This window comes from Chelonia mydas, chromosome 19, assembly GCF_015237465.2.
Source record: "Chelonia mydas isolate rCheMyd1 chromosome 19, rCheMyd1.pri.v2, whole genome shotgun sequence".
NCBI classification, from domain to species: domain Eukaryota; kingdom Metazoa; phylum Chordata; order Testudines; family Cheloniidae; genus Chelonia; species Chelonia mydas.
Window position 1 is genome coordinate 6,538,788 of NC_051259.2, and position 20,181 is coordinate 6,558,968.

The 20,181-nt window shown below is 51.8% G+C and overlaps 1 protein-coding gene and 1 long non-coding RNA gene across 2 annotated transcripts in view; one reads left to right on the forward strand and one right to left on the reverse strand.

Moving 5' to 3' along the window:
• Window positions 1-15,882, reverse strand: part of LOC122463347 — an 86,391-nt gene extending 70,509 nt beyond the window's left edge. The window contains exons 1-2 of the long non-coding RNA XR_006286613.1: window positions 15,617-15,882; window positions 13,175-13,409 (exon numbers count right to left, since the gene is read on the reverse strand). This is a non-coding gene — a long non-coding RNA (uncharacterized LOC122463347). The remainder of the gene's footprint in view (window positions 1-13,174; window positions 13,410-15,616) is intronic.
• An 88-nt stretch (window positions 15,883-15,970) lies between these two features.
• MARCKSL1 (MARCKS like 1) lies at window positions 15,971-19,656 on the forward strand. The gene is made up of 2 exons (XM_037881969.2): window positions 15,971-16,580; window positions 18,295-19,656. The coding sequence occupies exons 1-2, from the start codon at window positions 16,485-16,487 to the stop codon at window positions 18,931-18,933; spliced, it is 735 nt and encodes a 244-aa protein (XP_037737897.1). The 5' UTR covers window positions 15,971-16,484; the 3' UTR covers window positions 18,934-19,656.
• Window positions 19,657-20,181: the final 525 nt, after the last annotated feature.

Here is a 20,181-nt window from a genome sequence, read left to right on the forward strand (position 1 = left end):
CATGCAAAGAGTTTTCAGACATGCCCATCGCCGTGGCGTCTAGGCCCTGCTCTTTATCAGGGATCTGCCCCGCAACGGCAGGAGCCGAACCTGCCCTTTCATGCAGTGAGCACAGAGCCCTGCGTGGGCTCCAGCCTGTGCGTTGCTGTCATGGTGACAGCACTTTCAGTTTGGTTTTGAGAGAGGGGAATTTTGTTCCTGATAAATAAGCAATTGCTGACAGGGGGCTGGGGAAGGGGGCGGGGGGGGGGGGATTTCTGGTGGAAAGTTGTAAACAATCCACCCACCTGGTCAGGCTGGTGCGTGATTCCCCAGCACGAGGACAGGCAGAGAGCGTCCTTTGCACAGGCCCACCTGCGGCCTCTACTCCTCCCCCTGGAGCCACGCATCCCAGCATTGCTAGTGGCTAAAGCAGGAGAGGGCACCACCCTGGAGGTGGCCGCTGGCCCCCTCCCCCCCCCAGTGCTTAATTTGTAATGAAAGAGGTGCTCGGGCTCAAGCAATTTGTTTACATTCATCACTGATGCAGCAAGCGCCAGAGGTGCCAGGGCTATGAACTGCCAAGGCCAGAGGGCAGCCCTGGCACAAATTAAACATTGCTCCCTTCCCTGCACCCCCGGAGGACCTGAATGCAGGAAATGTTTTGCTTCAATTGGGCTAGGGGGCTTGGGGGCCAAAGCGGTACGGTCCCACAAAAGCCAGGACTGTTGGGAGGTTTGCTCTGCCAAAGCCAGCCCATGCTACACCTAACAAACAGAGCAAAATTCTGGCCTTTTTGGCCCAGGTGGGCTTGAGGGCAGCAGCCCTGCCACAAGCTGGGATTTACAAGGAGAACATCAGAGCCTCAGCGTGGCAGACTGAATAGCATCTTAAAAGTCAACAGTCTCCAGTGCTGCTGAATCAGGCTTGACAGAAATCCACCAAGCCCCGCAAGCAGCAGCCTGGGGCCGACAGCGGCCATCTCACGGCTGACACTATACATATGGGGCGGTCGGGAATTCTCCTATGACCATTTTTTCATTGGAAAACATGGACTGGGTGCAATGTAGGTTTCTCATGCCCAGGATGGCATTTCTGGTGAGTGAGTGAAAGAGCCCAGACTAGCCAACAGCCACGTGGCCGGGGCACAGTCTAGTTTCCCGGGGGCTGTAATACTTTGGTCTAATTTTGGGTGTAAGGGTGTGGGTGCTGGCTGGTGTTGGGATCTACAGGGGGGTCAGACTAGATGCTCTGGTGGTCCCTTCTGGTCTACGACGTGGGATACGGGAGATGCAGGTTCAAGTCCCCACTCCTCATCAAGCAGAGCAGGGATTTGAAACTGGATCTCCACATCCCATGTAAATGCCCTTGGGCTATTCTGGAGTCTCTAAGGTGTCACAAAGACTCTTCCTTGTTTTCCCCTCTCTGCTTTTTTGCAGAAGATTTCTAAAGGTCTGGATTTCCTTCCGTATTGGGACAAAACCAAAGCTCAAAACCTCAATTTTTATTTTATTATTATCGGTTTGGTTTGGTTTTTGCAAAACAAACAGAAACCTTATTTCAGGTGAAGTCAATAGGCAGACAATGGGCCAAATCCGGACCACCTGATGCTTTTGAATGGACTGCAAAAATCTTTTTATTTCCTTATTATCACTATTGTTATTGCGGTGTGAAAAATGTTTCTCTCAAGTCTGGACCTTGACCAAGAAATTTGGACTGTGACAAAAAATAATTGATTAACTCCTGCCTTATTTCTTGGCCTGCCCTGCCTAAAAACATACTATAAACTTTCTGCTCATCTTTTAAAGGCTGGTAGCAAACAACTCTGTTGCCCAAAGAGCTGAAATAACATTGCCAATGTATTCAAAACATGCTGCATTGAGAATTTAGGGGATTCTTCCCTAGTCAGGAAACACATTGGATGGGACATAGTGGGGAGGGACTTTTCCGTTTCTAAGCTCTAGGACACACGTTTATTCGTCTGGAGTTGTCCTTTCCCAGCAATCAAATAATCTTCTGCATTTATATTGCACTTCTCCTCCGCCAACCTTTGATCACATCACAAAGGCGGGTCTGGATCATCCCTCCCGTTCTACAGGCGAGGAAAGCAAGGCACGGAAAGATGAAGTGACTTGCTCAAGGTGAAGATCAGCCAGCAAGGGCAGATCCTGATTTCCAGTCCCCTGTCCTGTGCATGAGGCCCATGATGCCCCAAGTGAATTAACCCTGCGAATTCGCTGGGATTTTCTGGTAGAGGGAGCCGCAGTGACAAGGTTAATGGTGTTGACACTTCAGGGCTCCTAATTAGGCTTTAAAGTTAACAGCCCATTACCCTGAATGGGGGAGTTTGCACCTCTCAGTGCCATTTGTGGCCATCCATTGTGTCACTGCCACTCCAGAGAAAACAATCCATTCCAGAGAGACCTCAGTTCCCCCTCCTCCCTGGGCTGGGATCTGCAGACACAGGGGGACAGTCTGGCCGCACTGACACCAGCAAAGTCAGGGCTGAGCCCCTGGAGTTCTGTGCCCACCGAGCTGACCAAAGAGAATCAGTACCCAGCCTGTAAACAACCAGCTAGTTAAAAGTCAACAGTAACATCAACTTCTTTAAATGTTTTTTTCCTTTCAAGCTTAGGGCTGTTTTAAAGTCAATGCCATGCCAGTGGAGGCTGCCAGACAGACATCCCCAGACCTACAGAGATCTACAGATTCCACATGCAATGGGGCAATACAGGCCCCTCCATGATGCCCCACCAATGTGCTTCCACGGAGAAGCCACCCCTTGGAGACGGAAGGGAGTCCAGATCCCACACCTCTTTGCTGAGGCTGCTGACCAATGGGCCAACCGGTGCCGCTGGTGATAGTGGTCCTGTGAGGTGGACGCTGGCTGCACTGCACCAAGAGCCTTAGTATCGGGGAGAACAGAAACAAAGTGACCGAGATGGAACAAGGTCCAGAGAGCCATGGGTGTGGGGGGATGTGACGCTCACCATTCCGCCTGTCCTCATCCAGCTAGGTTCTCACACCATGCTCATCACCGTCGCATCTGAGCGGCTTTAGTTGGCACCTATCCTCTGCCCCAGGCTTGTTCTCTCCTCCCTGGTATTTATTTTCTATACGGGCCCAGTCTTCACCTCATCATCTCCTCATCTTACTGGAAGAGGCTACATTGAGGACAACCTCCCTCTTCTCCGGACAGACTGCTACCCACCTCCTCATACACATCAGCATCAGCCTCTCATTGCTGAGGGCCGAAGCCACAAACCTCCAGTCCAGATCTTTGGAGGCAGGGTTTTGTTCCCCTCCTCTCAGACTCACCCAATAGCTGCAGCAAACTGCAGAGACCAGGAAAAGCCCCTTTGGAAACGTCAAGAGATTCCTGCAGTTCTGCCCTGGGTTTCCTCTTTCTTCCACCTGACCTTTACTCATCATTCTGCAGAAGCCCCAGAAAAGTCACTTCTAGCTGCTCTCCAAAGACTGCTGAGCTGGCAGCAAAGAATAAACTGGAGCAGCTCCCCTTGCTCGCTCACGGTAAAGGCCAGAGTATGGACAGAACCTTCCTGCCCTGGCGGAGCTTAGATCAGCTAGCGCCATTTCACAGGAAGGAGCAAGCACAGAAAAGACCCAGCCGGTTCTTCCACAGGAATGTTGCCCTGTTCCCAGAAGGGGAAAAGGCAGAGGAGACCTGCCCCAATGCCCCTGGCCCCCCAAAACACCCCCAGAGCGCCCAGGCCATTAGGGTGCAAAGCGCAGAGCTCCCCACAGCCAGACACAAAATGCTATGTTCTGCATGGCATGTTTCCAGCCCCATCTTGCTCCTACTTGAGGTCAACTGATGTTTTGCCACACGCCCCCCTCCCCCGCAAGATTTTCTGGAGCTGTAATTCCCTGTCCTCTCCCTGGCAGATTCTAGTGCAGCCCACGCCACTGGCTAGCTCTTCCCCCATCCCTGCCCTGGCCAAAACCCCTCCCCCCATCTCCACCCTCTGGCGCGCTCTCTCTCACTCTCTCCGGGATCATCAGATGTTGCTGAAAGGGAACAATACCACGTATTGTCCCTCTCTGCTCACAGGCATCAAACCCCAGCAGCACAACAAAAAGACACATTGACTGGCCTGGAGAAAGAGGCCCATACATTGCAGAGCTGCCTTTCGGGGCGGGGGAGGTCCCAGCGTGCCAAAGGGAACATCAGAGAGTGATTTTCCCGTACCCCAATCAGTAGAACCACACACCCGGGACAGATGCCACCTCGTCCGGGAGGGGGCCTTTGTCCGATGGCTGCAAGTCTGTAGTTCTCGAGCCCATTTCTGGGGGGCTCCGGTTCCCCGGAGCCAGGGTGTAATGTGATCTCAAAGGAGGGTCGGGTCTGTGGTTGCCCCAGAGTCTGTGACTCTCTGCGCTAGGGCTCCGCCGCTTAGTTTCATGATTATTTCCACTGGGGCTGGAGGCAAAAAGATGGTTTTGCTATTGGGCAGCAGGAGCCGAGTGGAGACCAGCAGGAAGCAGGGTGAATTTGCTGGTCAGGGGATGCAGTGTGTCTGCTCCAACCACGCCGGCCTTGGGTGCACTGGACTGTCTTAGGGAATCTCCCGCCATTACACCAGCACCAGTGCAGCTCCACTAGTGAGGGGGGATGATGGGGGCACTTGTGCCGACAGGGCACTATCATTTTTATCCCTGTGTCCTCTTGCCTTGCTCCGAGCAGGGCAGTAGTAACATTAGTGCCCTGGTCTGCCCTCTGGCTACCACCCGTGGAGCTCGGGTAGTGCAGGGATGAAAGATTTTCCCAAAGAGCGTAGCACAGACGTAGCCTTGGAGGCCAGTCAGTCACGGGCCTGGAGCAGAGACCCAACAGAAAGGGACTGATTGCTGGCTGGCACATGGCAGCACTGCCAAGCCCAAGGGCCTTACTCAGGCAAAACTCCCACCAAGTTCAATAGAGGCTCCGCCGGCACAAACATGACACAAGCAGAAGACCCCACAATCTATTCCAACCTAAAAGGAACATGAGATCTTTTCCCCAGCGCCCCAGCTGCTCCCACACGCATTCCAGCCCCATCGCCTGTAGCATCATGTCCTGGACAGAGCAGGAAAAAAAAACGGAAAACGTCCTGTGGGACTGGCCAGCACGACACTCCCCATGGGCCATCTGCTTCAGTCTCAGATGCATCATCCCACACCGGGGACTTCGTTGCTGTATTGATCCAGGGCTTTCCTAGGGCGTTCGCCAGGCAGGCCCTGCAGGGAAGGGATTTCTCTGGGTGTTCTCGCTAGGAGAGAGCGGCGTGCACATCAGCAGCTCCAGACAGGTCATTACCAGGCAGGACTGCTTTTGCTTGGGCTTTTTGTAGGAGCTTTGCCTCCAACTCCAATGGGAGCAGGAGCTCCAAACCTATCTGCTTTTGGCCTTGCCTGCGCAGATGGGACAAAACCATGGTATCGGAGGTGGATTAAGGGTTTGTGGGGCCCTGGGCCAGAGCAACTGGGGGCTCCTCCCCACCCCTTCCACCTGCAATCCCTCCCAGGCGCCCCCCATGGCACTTCTGCCGGGGAAATGGGGTCGGGGCGTGGGGACTTTCCCGCCTGGCACTCCTGCCAAGGAGTGGAGTTGTGGTGCGGGGCCTTTCCCTGCTCCCCAACAGGAGCACCGGGTGGAGTGGGGCACGGGGTGCCCCAATTGGCCAGGGCCCCTGGGCACGGGCCCTGGTGGCCCAGTGGCTAATCCACCACCACATGGTATAACCACATCTGAAATCCTGGGGCTGAAGCCAGAGAGGGGATGGGCATCTGCTGCAGGGCTTGCAGCTCCAAAGCAATGGAGTTGCAGATACTCCGCAGGACTCTAATGCGCTTCATTGCATGGTTTTCCCACAGTTTTGGGGGGGCCAGTCCAACCCCCATTCTAACCCAGCCCGCCCCCCACCACGTGATAGTTTGTGGAGTACGGGAAGACCTTCCCTGCACCTCCGTTGAGGCTCTAAAGGAAATCGAGTGGGACGAGCTCCGTTGGGACTGAAAGTCACTTTTGTTTCCACTATAAACTTCCTTTTTAATGAGGGGATTCTGAAAACGAGCTCCCTCCTCAGCCCCCGGCTGTGATGTTCCTGCCAAAAGCTGACTGAGCAGCAGCCTTGACTGTGCCGGGCAGAGAGCTCTGCCCAATGCTCCAGAGCACCCTGACGCCCTCTCATGCTGCCCTCCCACCCCTCGCTGCCAGCTGGAAGTCATGGCTCGGTTTCTCCCCGGAGAAGCATTGGCAGCCAGCCTGCTGTCGTAATGTGACCGAACCGGCAACATACTGGCTGGTCAGGGTCAGGAAGCCCGTTATCGGAGCTCAAGGGCAGCCTACGAGGGAGATAAGGTGTGTGGGGTGAGCGTCCCCATGCAACAAGCTTGTTTTCTTGGGTTGAACTGTAGCCCACGACAGCTTATGCTCTAATAAATTTGTTAGTCTCTAAGGTGCCACAAGTACTCCTGTTCTTTTTGCGGATACAGACTAACACGGCTGCTACTCTGAAACCTGGGTTGAACAGAGAGACACAGACTGGATGGGTCATGGGATATGGAGTCTTTCCCCTCCAGCATGTTGGGTCAAATGTGGCCCAGATGAAACGCAACGGACCGTTGTTACCAGCTGGCAGCTGTTGGTGGCCTGTGGGAAAGGCACCAGGTAAGGCCTCAGTCTAATTCCCAGTAGTCTGTTCTCTGTAGCACAAATATCACCGCAGTTGGTCCCCGGGTGGGCAGCCTCGGGAGAGGGATCAGGGCCTGAACGGGTCCTGGAGACTGAATTCCCCTCTCCCATCGAGCAGGGATTCCTGCCGGTGAAGGCTAAGGCTCACTGGCAGGAGGTGGGCTGTGCGCAGGGCGGGCTGGTGTGATGCCGCTGTGCCCGTTATGTGGCGAAGTAGAAGACTCTGAGCTCCTGAGGTGCCAGCTCGGCACCATTCGTGGGCACAGAAGGAAGAGAAGGGGCTGCAGAAAAGACACCGGCTGCAGCCTTGGCCCGCTTGGTACGCGGTGGCTATTTGATTGGGGTTGGGTCGTGTTCAAACACTTGTCCTAGAAGGCGGTAAATGGCCTCAGAGGTCAGAACCAAAGCGTCTCTCTCTTTCTCCCCTCTTGGCTCCCAACTGCTAGTTTCTCTAGCCTCAGCTCTCTTCTCACGCTGCTGTAAATCAGGAGTAACTCCAGTCAACTCAGTGGAGCTGCATTGGCGCAAGTGACTGGGGAGATCAGGCCCTCAGTCTCTTTCTCGTACGAGTGGCCTGCGTGACAACACTTATCATGCTATAACACGCTGCCCCAAAGGTGGTGGTGCCCTGATGGGATTTGCTCATGACTTGGTCATGCCTGTGTAGACAGGACCAACCCATGTCATAAGCATGTTACAGAACCAAACACCTGTGTAAATAGCAGGTTCTGTAATACAAGACACTGAGTTCTCTTCAAAAGTGCTTCCAGTGATAGGTGCTTTACAAATGCCATCGCTAGATACAAGATCACCCAGTTCAAGGCCAGTCATTCCTTATCCAGTCAAGCCACAGTAACAACATAAGGATCCAATTAAAAATAGATAATAGCAACAGGGTTTTTTTTCATCCATAGATCCCAAAGCACCCAACGAGCTGCTGTCCAATCAAGAGTCACTTTCCCCCCCATCATGGAGAAGCAGCCATTTGCCATGCTGCTAGCAAGCTCCCAGCAACCTTCCTCTGCACAAACCCCACTGGTATCATCAGCTGATGAAATTAGGAAACATCATCTTCGAAGCTGCCTCTGCTCCTGAAAGCCTCCAATCTTCAAACCCCTCCCCTCCCGCCCGCCTTCCCTCCGCCACCAAAACCACTCGTATTCTATGGAAATCAAACCTGCCCCTCATCCAGGTGTGTTTCAAGGACTCACAATCTGGCCATTGTTGATTTAGCTGTAATCTCTTTCCTTGCATATAACACAGAAGAGAGAGTGTGTTTGGATTGCACAACCCACAGGGTTGATTCCTTCTCCCCCCTTAATCTTTTCAATCCCTTGGACGTTGCACAGAACAGAAAGGTCACTGAGGATGCTCTGTACCAGACACCATGAGCCAAAGTTGGATGGACTCTTGAGTCTCTAGTCAAATGCTGCAGCTGCACTGAGTAACCCAACACTGTATAAGGGAGAGGGACAAAGCTGGGGCTGGCTGAGCAAAATCTCATTATTCAGGCTTTGGTTTTCCAAAATTAGGGTTGGCTTGGACCCAAGCCCCATTCTATCCGTGTGGGTGTCAGACAATTGCTCAGGCCCATCTCCACTATATAATCAATATATTTTTCTCATGTGAACCCACACGCATCTCAGGCTCCTCACCTCGGCACTTATGGTGATTTTTGGCTCTGCCTCATTATACCCGACTAGCTCATTCCAAGCAATATCCAGCCACCCTGACTGGGAAGAAACGGAGCGATCCCATCAAAGAAAGCACGTCTCTACAAATGCATCGTTGTAGAAGCCTACGCTGTACAAACGACGGTGTGGCAGGAGCCAGGTACAATATGGTTAAAGCACAGTTCAGACCTGCAGGGTAGAGGATAGAATTACGTTTTAACCACATTCCTGAGCCATGTCACAGGCCTGCAAGGTGCGAGGCTTCAGCAGGGTTTGGTCCACAGCTAGTGCCAGGCTGAGCGTTTTAGTGACTCCAGCAGACAATGACCTCACAACCAGGTGCCGGAAATGGAAGCTTTTCTACTGGTTTGATTCACTCACTCCCTCTCTCCAGGTGGCACCTACACCCACCCTGCTGTATGGCCAATCCGGGCATGTCTACACAGAGATGCTCAGCATTCAGGAAAGTTAAACTGAATTAGCTAATGGTGTGTATTTAAAGTGCATTAGCTAACGCACATTAAACCCCTGTGTGGACATTCTCTTCCACTTTGGAAGTGAATTGAGCTAAAGCAAACTAAACCGCTTTGCTTCTGAGCATCCGCACAGGGGGTCTAACGAATGCATTTTAAATTCACACCTTAAGTTAATTTGGCTTAACTTTCCTGAGCAGCACCATGCAGACACCGCTCAGTAACTCATCATTCATTGAGGTGACAGTTCCCACTCACACTAGTGTTGAATGGGCAACTGTCTGCTCTTAATTTCACCACCCCTATCCCAGTCGCTACAGTACCTTATCCAGCATGGCAGCTGTTCCAGTGGGTCAGGCGTGGGACCAGGAATCAGGACGCTGCGTTCTAGACCCAGATCCACCACGGACTCTTGGTAAGTCACTTTCTGTTCCTATGCCTCTTCTACAAATACCGACAGCGCTTTGAAGTCTAGGGGGTTGCATGGGTGTAATTCACTAATTCCTGCAGTCGCCTCCTGGCTGCTCTCCCATTTACTCCGTCCACTCTCTACCTTCCAATCTACACTGCCCTCATTACTCTCACGCTATTACCCGGCCATTCGGTCATTCACACAAGCAGTGGGCATGATGACAACCAGACCTGTCACAGTCAGTGAGAGCTGCTGAGTGCTTAAGATGTCTGAACATCAGGTCTATTATCTAGGTATTCTGGTCCACACATAGTTTTTGCACTGGAATAGCTGTCAGTGGGGTTGTGATTTTTTTTTTACAGATATACAACCCCTAGTGTGGATGCAGTTACACCAGTATAATAATAGTACCTAGCTCTCATATAGGGCTAGGGTGCCTTATACCCATATAGCGTATTCTTCCTCCTTGGAACTATACCAGTATAAACAACTTTCCACTGAGCTAAAGCGGTACAGTGTGGACGGAGTTAACTATCCTTTAACTATATTGAAAATGGTACAGCTTTGGAGCGCAGGCAAGGCCTAAATATGGATTTAGTAGCTGGGCAAAGACTCTGAAAGGGCCAAGGGGTGTTTGAAGGAGCTGTTCTCCACGTTCTTGCTATGCCGGTGTCAGAAGCTGTTACAATCCATCCTTTCCCAATGGCCTATTCAAAGTAGTGCAGCTTTGGCCAGTTTCTCCCTGCTGTTAGTTAATACCATTGCTATTTTTAAAGCTACATGAAAGGCTCTCTCTTTTATTCTGAGTGTCACTGTTTGTGCTGGGGGGTGGGGAGGGGGAGCTGCTAACTTGGTTAAGATCCACTGGCCATGATAAGACACTTGTGAATAGCTCTATATAAATGAATAACTAACCAAACTAATTCTTACATGCAAATTGAAGGAATAACAAAGGTGGGAGGGTCAGGGTGTGTTGCTTATTAGCTTAGATTCTAAGCTCCTCCAGGCAGGGACAATGTTTGCTTCTGTGTCTTGCAGGCTGTTGGCACTTAACACATAATAAATTTGTTAGTCTCTAAGGTGCCACAAGTCATCCTTTTCTTTTTGCGGATACAGACTAACACGGCTGCTACTCTGAAACATAAATTCATCATCATCATCTTCTTAACTAGGCTCTGAAAGTGGAAATCAACAGAGGAATGCAGGCTTCCATGAGGTCTTTTAGGAATGATCAGTATGAGGAATGACAAGGTAGGTGAGGTAATCTTTTACTGGACCAACTTCTGCTGGTGAAAGAGACAAGCTAACCAGCTTACACAGAGCTCTTCTTTGAGCTCTTCTTCGGGTTCTTCAACGCTGCGGAACCTGAAAGCTTGTTGCCTTCACCAGCAGGAGTAGTTGGTTCCGTAAAAGATATCACCTCACCCATCTTGTCTCTCTCATATCCCGAGACAAATGCAGCTAAAACGACACTGCAGACAGTACTCAGAAAAGCAGCCAGACTTATCTGGCGGTCTGGTAGAAAAGCAGATAGACTGCGAGTCTCTGCTTTTCCTGCACCATAGAAATCCCGAGGAGTTTTGCAACTGGGAGCTTATCCAAAGCTTGCTGAAGTCAAGGAAAGACTCCTATTGACTTCAGTGAGTTTTCCATGGAGGCCTTTTGTGCTCATCCATCTTCTCTCCTGCTTCATTTATTACAGTAATTGTATAGAATCACACTTTTTAGACAAGAGGATTTTTTTCAATTTACAATGTAAACCCCACTGTTGTTCAGGGTGCTGTGCTGCTGCTGACCTCCACCCCAGAAGTAGCTGCACTTCAGTGGTATTGTGTTTACACGCGCGAAGAGATTTGTCACTTATCGTTTGCCTTGTACCAGCAAGGTACAAAACAGAAACCCAGACAGTCCCTCCCCCGCCAAAAAAGTGTACAGTTGAAAGGTCAGAAGACTAGGTCCCAGATCTGCACAGATGGACTATTGCCCCCAGAATCCCATGCACATCTGGGTTGAGGATCAGAACATCTACACCACAGCGGGGTTTCCTGACACAGAGGTAAACAGGCCTGCTCCTGTTCTAATCCAGCATGTCCACCATTGCTAGGACTAGTTCTGGATAAAGGATAGACATTCAGTAGTGTTCACAAAGCCTTAGAAAACCGGACACACATGGAAATCCAGAGGGGACTTCCTCTATTTACAAACACATTCCTTGGTGGCCTCACAGAAGACCTGGGGTTTAGAGGACAGGGATCAGGAAAGAGTTGGTGACTGGGGATCTTTTGGGATGAAAGCTACAGAAACACCAGCAAGATTTATCGTATTTCTTATGATGAAAAAAAGGGACTTTTTTCCCTCTCCCCTGCAGGTCTGCATCTTGACCTGTCTCATCATGCTACGGTTCGCCCTTTAGAAACATCACGTCTGCCTCCCATCACTTCAGTTCTGGCCCATGATTGCTGTGGCAGGAGAGCAGCGGGGTATCAAGCGCTTTCCCCCCTCAAGCAAAATGAAAGAGAGATAGGTTCTGCATGGGGGAATCACAGACGGAAAACTCGGCTATCAAAGATCTGGCGGGACAGGCTGGGTAGCATCAATGCAGCTGCACAATGTGCCCAGGGCAGCTTTGGTGGAGCAGGTTTCCCTCTTATCCCCCCACCAAAATCCCCTCTTTCCAATAAACAAGCCCCGTCATCCATATAATATCAGCCTGTTCCTTCACGGAGGAAAATCCCTGCCTAGCAAACAGCCACAGGGGAGAAGGGTGTATAGATTGTGTTTGATAACACACAGCCAGCGCTCCCGCTCCACTGATCCCATACATTAATGCATTCGGCAGCAAAACCCGGCTCTGACAGACTGGCAAAGACAGCCCAAGACTTTCACTGGAGTAGATGAGACATAATATCCTACACGGAGAAGTGCCAGAGAGTGCGGTGTCAGGGAGAATACAACCACTCCACAGAGCTTGCTGCTACGGGGCATGCTCGTAGGAAGATGAAGGTTTTTGTGTCCCGTCCCCCCCAGCAAAATGATAACCTAATGCAGACTAAACTAAACCGCACACATAGGACAGGACACCACTTTATCTCCGCAAACACTGGAAAAGCCGAGCATTGGCCAGCATAGGGAAATCCAGCTAGTTTGATGGACATTTTCTTCCCATGCCTGTGTCCAGCCCTGGCTTTGGCTTTTCTGTCTATGACTGTAGCTGCATTTTCAGAATCCCCAGACCCTCTGCCACGAACTTGCTATCGCTAGAGAGATATGCACAGGTTTGTATGGGTTTTGCATGACAGACAGACAGTCATGCTAAGTGCGGAAGTAACAATCTGATACAACAACCACCCCACGTGGGTAGGGGAGGCTAGACTGCTCAGGAGACTGGAGCCATTAATTCTATGCCAGTTTCAAACCCAGCTGAGTTTAGTGGTGATCCAGAAAGGTGGACTATGAACTGTAAGTGATGTTATAACTTGCACCCAGTCTGGGTCTTCAAACAACATAGCTCATATACGTAGATCCTAACCATGTGGAGAATGCATTTGGACCATGCCCTGGAACTGGGCTTTCATTAACATAACAAACAGGCTGTATTTGGGATTGGACACAGTTCTTCTGCTGGGTATCCAGCCCCATACAACCCTGTCTGTGGAACTGGGTTGGCCAGTTCTCCTGTCTCTGAGATCTCTGGACAAGGGGGACATTGGAAAGCGTATTACACCCGGTGAAAAACACCCTACAGCACTCTACCCTTTGCACGGGTAGCTGAAGCATGGGATAGCCATAGTGTCCTCATTTTCCCAGAATGCACCAGTACCAACGGGGTGAGGCTGCTGGTCTGGAGAGGCCCAAAGACTGGATGCACTTGAGGTGGGGCATTCTGAATGGGATCAGTTGTAGCCCTGCATGCTTGTGCATGTCAAAGATTACTCATGCTTACCGAGGTTCTAGGTATAGCGAAGATAGGACCGTCAAACGATTATTCGGTGGTTTCTCAGTCGATTCCACAGAACCTGGCACTGCCGTTGGCCTCCGCATTGGCAGTGTCAGGAGAGAGGCCAAGGAACGAATGGACTCCAGAGTCTGGATTCTCCTATCTCTACTCCAGTTATGGGGAGAGACATATTGGTGATGTGCTGTGGGGGAAGCCGGCTGTGCAGTTCCCCATGCTGTACCTGTTTTGTAGATAAACAGAAGACAATTAGTCTCCACGGCTGTCAAGATGGTCCCCTTTCATGAGCACGACTGCAAAGTCACTCCAACCGCTCAAAAAGAAAATTAATTAGCTATGGTTTAATAACGTTATGGATTGCACTAAAACTGACCAAAGCCAGAAAACATCAAACAAGACTGATGCCTGCTTTTGCAGAAAAGAGCAACAACTGTAACATCCAATTCCCAGGCTGTTTTCTCTTTGTGCCCCAGCAGATAAAGGGGGGGAGGGGGTTTGCTCTCAAGTTCTTTGTTTAAGAACCAAATCTTTCATGCTGAACTCGAACATTACAGTGTGTTTACTCAACACAGTGTATGGATTCACTAGACCTACTCACCTCTTTCCAGCAAACAGGGGCCTAGCTGCATGTGCTAATTCTGAAAGCATGCATGTACTTTGGCCCGTTAAACTTTTACCCCCAATCGGGGAGATTGCAGATTATGTATTCCTTAGGCAACCCATTCCTAAACCGAATTTTGCACCCCTTGATAATCTGTACCTTATTCCCTGATAACCAGAAACTTCTATGCTTAAACTCTGTACCGTTTTCTTGTTACTTTAATATTATCTTAATAAAATTTTTAACTCCTGTAAATCCTCAATGGCTCCTTTGCAACCCTTGTGGCCAATTGGGCAACTTCAGATTTGAGATATGGATTAAAGATCAGGAAGACAAATAAGAAGCCACATGGCAGCCATTCAAAGGCTTTATCAACTGTAAACCAAGAGTCAATAAGGACAATGTGGCCCAATATAATTAACACAGAAATATTGCTCCAGCAGGGGAAAGACAAAACATGACCTTGTTGGTAAAACAAACACAACAACCCATTGTTTTCCACCCTAGATGCTGCTGGCCTTGATCCTACACTGCTTTGTGCAGGCCGCAGCTGGGTGTGCTAGGCGGTTGTGCTCCTGGGAAGCTACATATGGGCAGTTAAAGCCAAGCATTCACAGTCTGCATTGAACCTCAAGCCCACTGACTCCCAAGACGGCAGGGTAACCAGGGGCTGGGGAGGAGCGACGCACCTATAAGCCCAAGGCAAGAGATGATGAACAGGATGGGAGCAAAGGGGACCCCAGTCCTGCAGGAATGAAACACTGCTGTGCAACCACATCATAGCACGAATGAGGGCAACGTGGAGAGCCAGTAGCCAAGGACCTTATTCAAATGATGAAGACCACAGTTCAAATCATGTCTCCTTAGACATACCCATTCTCCAGCTGTACCCCATCCCTTTGCTACAGCAGCAGACGCATGTGGACCACAATGCCCTTACGTGTGCCCAGGTGCTAGCTTCCCTGGGTCATGAAATCTTTGGCGTCCCTACTGTGCCATGGGCAAGGACGAGCAGGACCAAGGCCTACGTATGAAATTATTGATGTAATAGAATGGACACCGCCAGGTTAAACATCATCAGGGCCTGAGTTTCAGCAACGCTGGGCGCAAACAACTCCAGCTGCCATTAACGGGAGCTGTGTGTGCACGGCACTTACGAAAATGGAGCCCACGGATAGGTTCTGAAAGGAAATTCTCCTCTGCGTGAGAGCCACCCCCCTCTCCCTATTATAGGGACACCGTCCGCTTGGAATCTAGTCACATGTTAAAAAAGGAGCTTGAGGCTGTTTCAGGTGCCACATCTGCCTTGAAATTGTTGTGGTTTTACAATGACATTTTCCTAAAGATTTTTCTCTCCCCTGTTGCTGCATGAAAGTCCCACACCAAGAGCAAGGGGAAACCCAAGGAGCAGGGGAACTGACTTGACACAAAGTGCTGTCAAATGCACAACACAGACAAATTTCAGAGTAGCAGCCGTGTTGGTCTGTATTCGCAAAAAGAAAAGGAGGACTTGTGGCACCTTAGAGACTAACCAATTTATTTGAGCATAAGCTTTCGTGAGCTATATAATAAATAAGCTTATGCTCAGATAAATTGGTTAGTCTCTAAGGTAACATAGACAAAGTGAGGGGGAAATGGAGAAAATGACTTCTTGGAGCTTTAGACATTTTAAGTGTGGGGGGGGAGGGATTGATTTGTAAGACCACACTGTACAAACTTCAGACAGAAGGGTGATTTTGAAGCAGCTGGACTAACTGGAAAACCAAAACCAGGGCAACCATCCCGTTCATTTCCCACCCTGTATGTGTTTATTTCTGGCTTTGACTCACCTGGTAGAGTGAAAACAGACTGGTCGGTTTCACTTCTGTTTCCAGCCAATTTTACTTTCACACTGCAGGTGGGGAAAGGGGGGCAACAGTCTGATTGCCACGCCAATCTCTTCCCTCCCCCCGCCGCGAGAACCTCCCTTGATGCTCCGAAGTCTCGCCAGACCCTTCACTGCTCCCTCCAGCCAAGCCGGCCGGGAAGCCAATAGAAGATAACCCCCCCAGTAAGAACTGAGCAGGGCTGGAAAGATGCAGCGGCCCCTCTTGCATTTCCCCCCCAGACACGCACCTACCTCTAAGTCATCCCCCCATCCAAGCCACCCCTGTAAACCCCCCCCCCCTTTGCAAACACTGCGGGGCGTGTGTGTAAATGGCAGATCTTCCCCCTGTGCCTCCCCCAGCCCCAGCGTGCCCCCCATTGCACTGGGGGGGAGGCGCAGCTCCCGCCTGTCCCCACCCCGCGCCGGCCATTGGGCGGGGATTTAAATGCCCGACACGCCCCTGGCTTTTGCGCGCTTATTAGCCGGCGCTGGGGGCGGGGAGGGGTCTAGCGAGTCTGAGTTTGCGGCGGGCGCAGGGCGCGGAGCTGGCTGCCGAGCCCCGGCTGGGACCCCGCTGTGCGAGCAGCTGGCAGACCGCGCTGGGGGGGTGGGGGAGGACGCCGAGCTGATCTCCCGGGTTTGGGGGCGCGTCTCCCTCGCTCCTCGGATTTGCCGCTTTGCTTTTTGCCCAGCCGGGACTTTTTGCCCAGAAGTTTGGGGCAAGCGGGGAGTGGCTCTGCCCGCCCGCCCCCACTCGCCCCATCTCAGGATTTGAGGCGCTTTAAACGGTCTTCCCTGATTGCCTGGGTCTCAGTTGCCCTCCAGCCGCCATGGGAAGCCAGGGCTCCAAGGCCGCCAAAGGGGACGTGATGGCTCAGAAATCGGCCGAGCGTGCTGCGGTGTCTCCCTCCAAATCAAACGGCCAGGTGGGTGTCTCTGTCCGGCTCGGGCTTGCTTTGTGGCTCGGGGAAGGGGGAGTTAAAAGGATCTTTGCTTTGTTCCCTCCCCCCCTCCGGTATAAGACGGGGGGGGGGGCTCCCCGTGGGGGAGGTTCAAGCCCCCTGGAATCGCTAGGGATGGGCTACTGGAAAGTCTTCGCCCCTCTTTCCCCCCCCTCGCCCGCCCCGGAGTTGGGGAGGGGCCCCTCCCGCTCTGCAGAGGCGAATCAGGCGATGCCCCCCCCCCTTTCTCTGCTTGGAAAGCAGGGCTCCTGGTCTGCCCCTGCGACTGAGCCCCCCTCGAAACCCGCCTTTCTGGGGGGGGTCGTGCCCCAAACATGGGGGAAGGCGGGGTGCGGACCCCCCCTGCAAATCTCCATTTAACCCCACCCCCCCATTGCATTTTACTGCCATAATCTCCCCGCCGCCTGTCCCCCTGCCCTGGGTCCGGCTGGAGACCGCGGCGTGGGCTGCCTTTGTTCGGCGCTCAAGCCCCGGCAAACCCCTGGGCAGCCCCGAGTGCGCGGAGGAAAAACAAAGGAAGGATCCGGGTCCAGCGCGCGGGGGCGGGGCAGGGCGATGGCCGCATTCCAGGGCGAGCCCCGGCGAGCTCCCGCGGGCGACTCGGGGTGTCGGGTTTGGAGGGGCGAGAGCTTCTCGTGCCTTTTCTCAGCGTCTCCAGTTAAAGGGAGTGGGGGGGGGGGCGGCTGCGTTCCTCTGCCCGCACCCCAAATAAATCCGTGGCCGAAGCCCCAGGGGATCACCCGGGTCCCAGGGGGGCGCTCACTAGGGCGCATTCTGGAGGCGGGCAAGGACCGCGCAGCCGGGCTAAGGACCTTTGCAATTCGAATCACTGCGGGTTTTTCTTCCCTGGGCGCTGAGACCCCCCTCCACCCCCGTGTCGCCTTATCGGGGGGGGCGGCTGGCTCCCCCCAGGGAGGGACAGGGTGACTGGAATGGAAAGCCGACATGGGGCAAGGGTGGTGGTGTAAATCACGGCTCAGCCCCCCCATGCCTGCACCGTGCAACAATGCCTCCAGCAGCAGCCAGCTCCCCGCCCCTGCCCGGGCTCCGGCGATGGAGCGCTGGCGCCAGCTGGTGGCGGCGGAGGAGCGGCTCCTCCGAGGCGAACCCCCCGCCCCGCGTGTTTGGGGCATGGCTCACCTGCGCTGGCAAGGCACCAGCTGGGACTGAGCTGCTGCCGGGCTCTCCAGCGCTGTTAATGGCGGGGCACGGCCGCTCCATTAGGTTATGGGGTTTTCCAGTTAGAGGGTTATGACTGCCCTCCCCACAGCACATGCCTCCCTGTCTGCAAATTGTGCCTCCTTCTCCCCCCCCCCCCCATGCCCGGTCAGCAATAGACCCCCCTGGACTGCAGCAGCAGCCCAGGCTCGTTTGCCTGAACTCCTGTGGGAAGAGAACTTAGCTCCAGCCTTATGCATTAGCCACTGGGAAATACTTCCACTCCTCTCCCTGCTCTCTGGCAGGGGAGACTGATGAGCTGGCTAGTTAGCATATCATGGGGCACGCTCCTGACCTGAACTGATCAGGAAGCAAGAATTGGGTTTTACAGCCAACACGAACTCCTCTCTGGGAGGTGAAAACACCTTTTAATCCTACTAGCTAAAGTCGCTGGGGGAAGAGGTGGTATTCTGGATCTCTAGGGTCTATCTAATATGTTATGGTTCCCTCTTCCCGCTAGGAGAACGGCCATGTGAAGATAAATGGGGATGTCTCACCCAAGGCTGATGGAGAAGCCCCACCACTGAATGGCAATGGATCTGCTGAGCCAGTCCAAGATGAGGCCAAGGCAGAGTCTGGCAGTGGCGATGCCATTGAGCCAGCCCCAGCTGCTGAAGGTGGGGAGGCCAAGCCTGATGGCGCTGCAGCCTGCAAGGAGACCCCCAAGAAGAAGAAGAAGTTCTCTTTCAAGAAGTCCTTCAAGCTGAGCGGGATCTCCTTCAGGAAGAACAAGAAAGAGGCTGGGGATTCTGCTGTGTCCTCTCCCACAGAGGACCAGGCCAAAGCAGAAGCCAAAGGAGAGGAGAACCCTACCTGCTCCACTAATGAAACTGAGCAGACCAGTACAACACAAGAAGGGAAAACTGAGGAGAAAGCTGCTGCAGTGGACAGCAGTCTGTCTGCTCCTGCTGCTGAGGGGCAGCAGGAAGCAGAGCCTAAAAGGGAAGATGCAGAAGCAGGGGAAGCCAAGGAGAAAGAGGAGCAGGAGCAGCAGCTGGGAGAAAGCCAGGAGGCTACAGCTCAGCCAGAGGAGTCCTCAAAACCTGTGGAGTCTGAGGCCAGTACAACACCTGCAGCAACTCTACAGAAGGAAGAGTAGAGCCCACCTGACATTGTCATAAATTAAAGACTTTTTGTGCCATCCTCTTCATCCCAATAACACTGTTGACTTGCTGCCTTGCCCACACACCTGTATGGTCAAAGTAGAACTGACACCTAAAATTAAAATGCCTGAATTATTTGTCCCTCCCCCTCCATGCAGCTCACCTTTAGAAAACTGGTCTGGATTCCCACCACCACAACTTGGGACTAGTTTACCTGAATCCTTTAAAACTGGAGGAAGACGATCCTGGACATAACTGGAATCTAGTCAGGCTCCATCTATTACACCAAACTCTGGGCTCTCTGCTGACCTACTGTCTCTTTTCCACTAATCCTCCATGCAGCTTTCAAAGTCCAATAAGCCACTGACTGTTCAACGGATTCTTTTTCTTGGTTTAAATTCCTCGTTCTGACTTCATTTATTTTGGGCTTTTTATAGAAACCAACAGTTTAAAAGCTAATCTGGTTAGTTTTTTTTATAATGTCTTACTATTGGCTTAAAACCATAAAGCTTGTAAGTCCGCTGTGCTTAATTTTACTTCTAAGGGGTAACTTTTCTGGGGTGGGGGAGGGAGAGTACAAGCTGTATAATGTGAAGTTTTTTTCTCTGTAAATAATTTTTAATGGCCAAAACATTTGATTTGCAATTTTCTAACTCAAAAAAATTTCTGGGTTTCCTTGTAACATTTGAAAGGAATAAATGGTGACCCCTTTCTGGGTATACTTGTTGACTCTTTGTCTGGGATATGGATGCTGGTGGCTGCTTATGTAGCCTAATGGTTGCACTTAATCACTTTATTCCTAACTGTAGTAGCGCTCAGTTGACTTCAGCACATCAAAAGCTGGACAAGCTACACCCTGTTCTGCAGGGTCTGTCCCAGTTTGCCCCATTTTGTGTTTAACTTTCTTGCATGTTGTGTGAGCCTGATTCTGCTCCCTAAATGGAATCCTTTACTTGGATGGCCTCTACACCTTATTGATCATCTTTAAACTCCACTCTTTGAGGTGCACACCGCATTAGTTAGCTTCAGGTAATAAGCTAATTCTAACAGACCACCTGGCTTGATAGACAGCCTGTAATGACTTCACTGGGCATGTGACATGCATGGCTCATCACTGGGAGAGGGGGAGCGCTTGGTAATTTTAATCTAGAGCCATTGAGGTAGGGAGTAAATATTTTAGTCAGAATTCAAGCACAGATTAGGTGGCTTGTCCAAACTCACCTAGGAGCCTGTAGTACAGCTGG

What these genes read in the sequence shown, in the direction of transcription:
- MARCKSL1 (XM_037881969.2), top strand. Translation starts at nt 16,485, where the DNA reads ATGGGAAGCCAGGGCTCCAAGGCCGCCAAAGGGGACGTGATGGCTCAG. An exon ending in CCTCCAAATCAAACGGCCAG is followed by an intron (nt 16,581 to 18,294) that starts GTGGGTGTCTCT and finishes TCTTCCCGCTAG; the next exon opens with GAGAACGGCCATGTGAAGAT.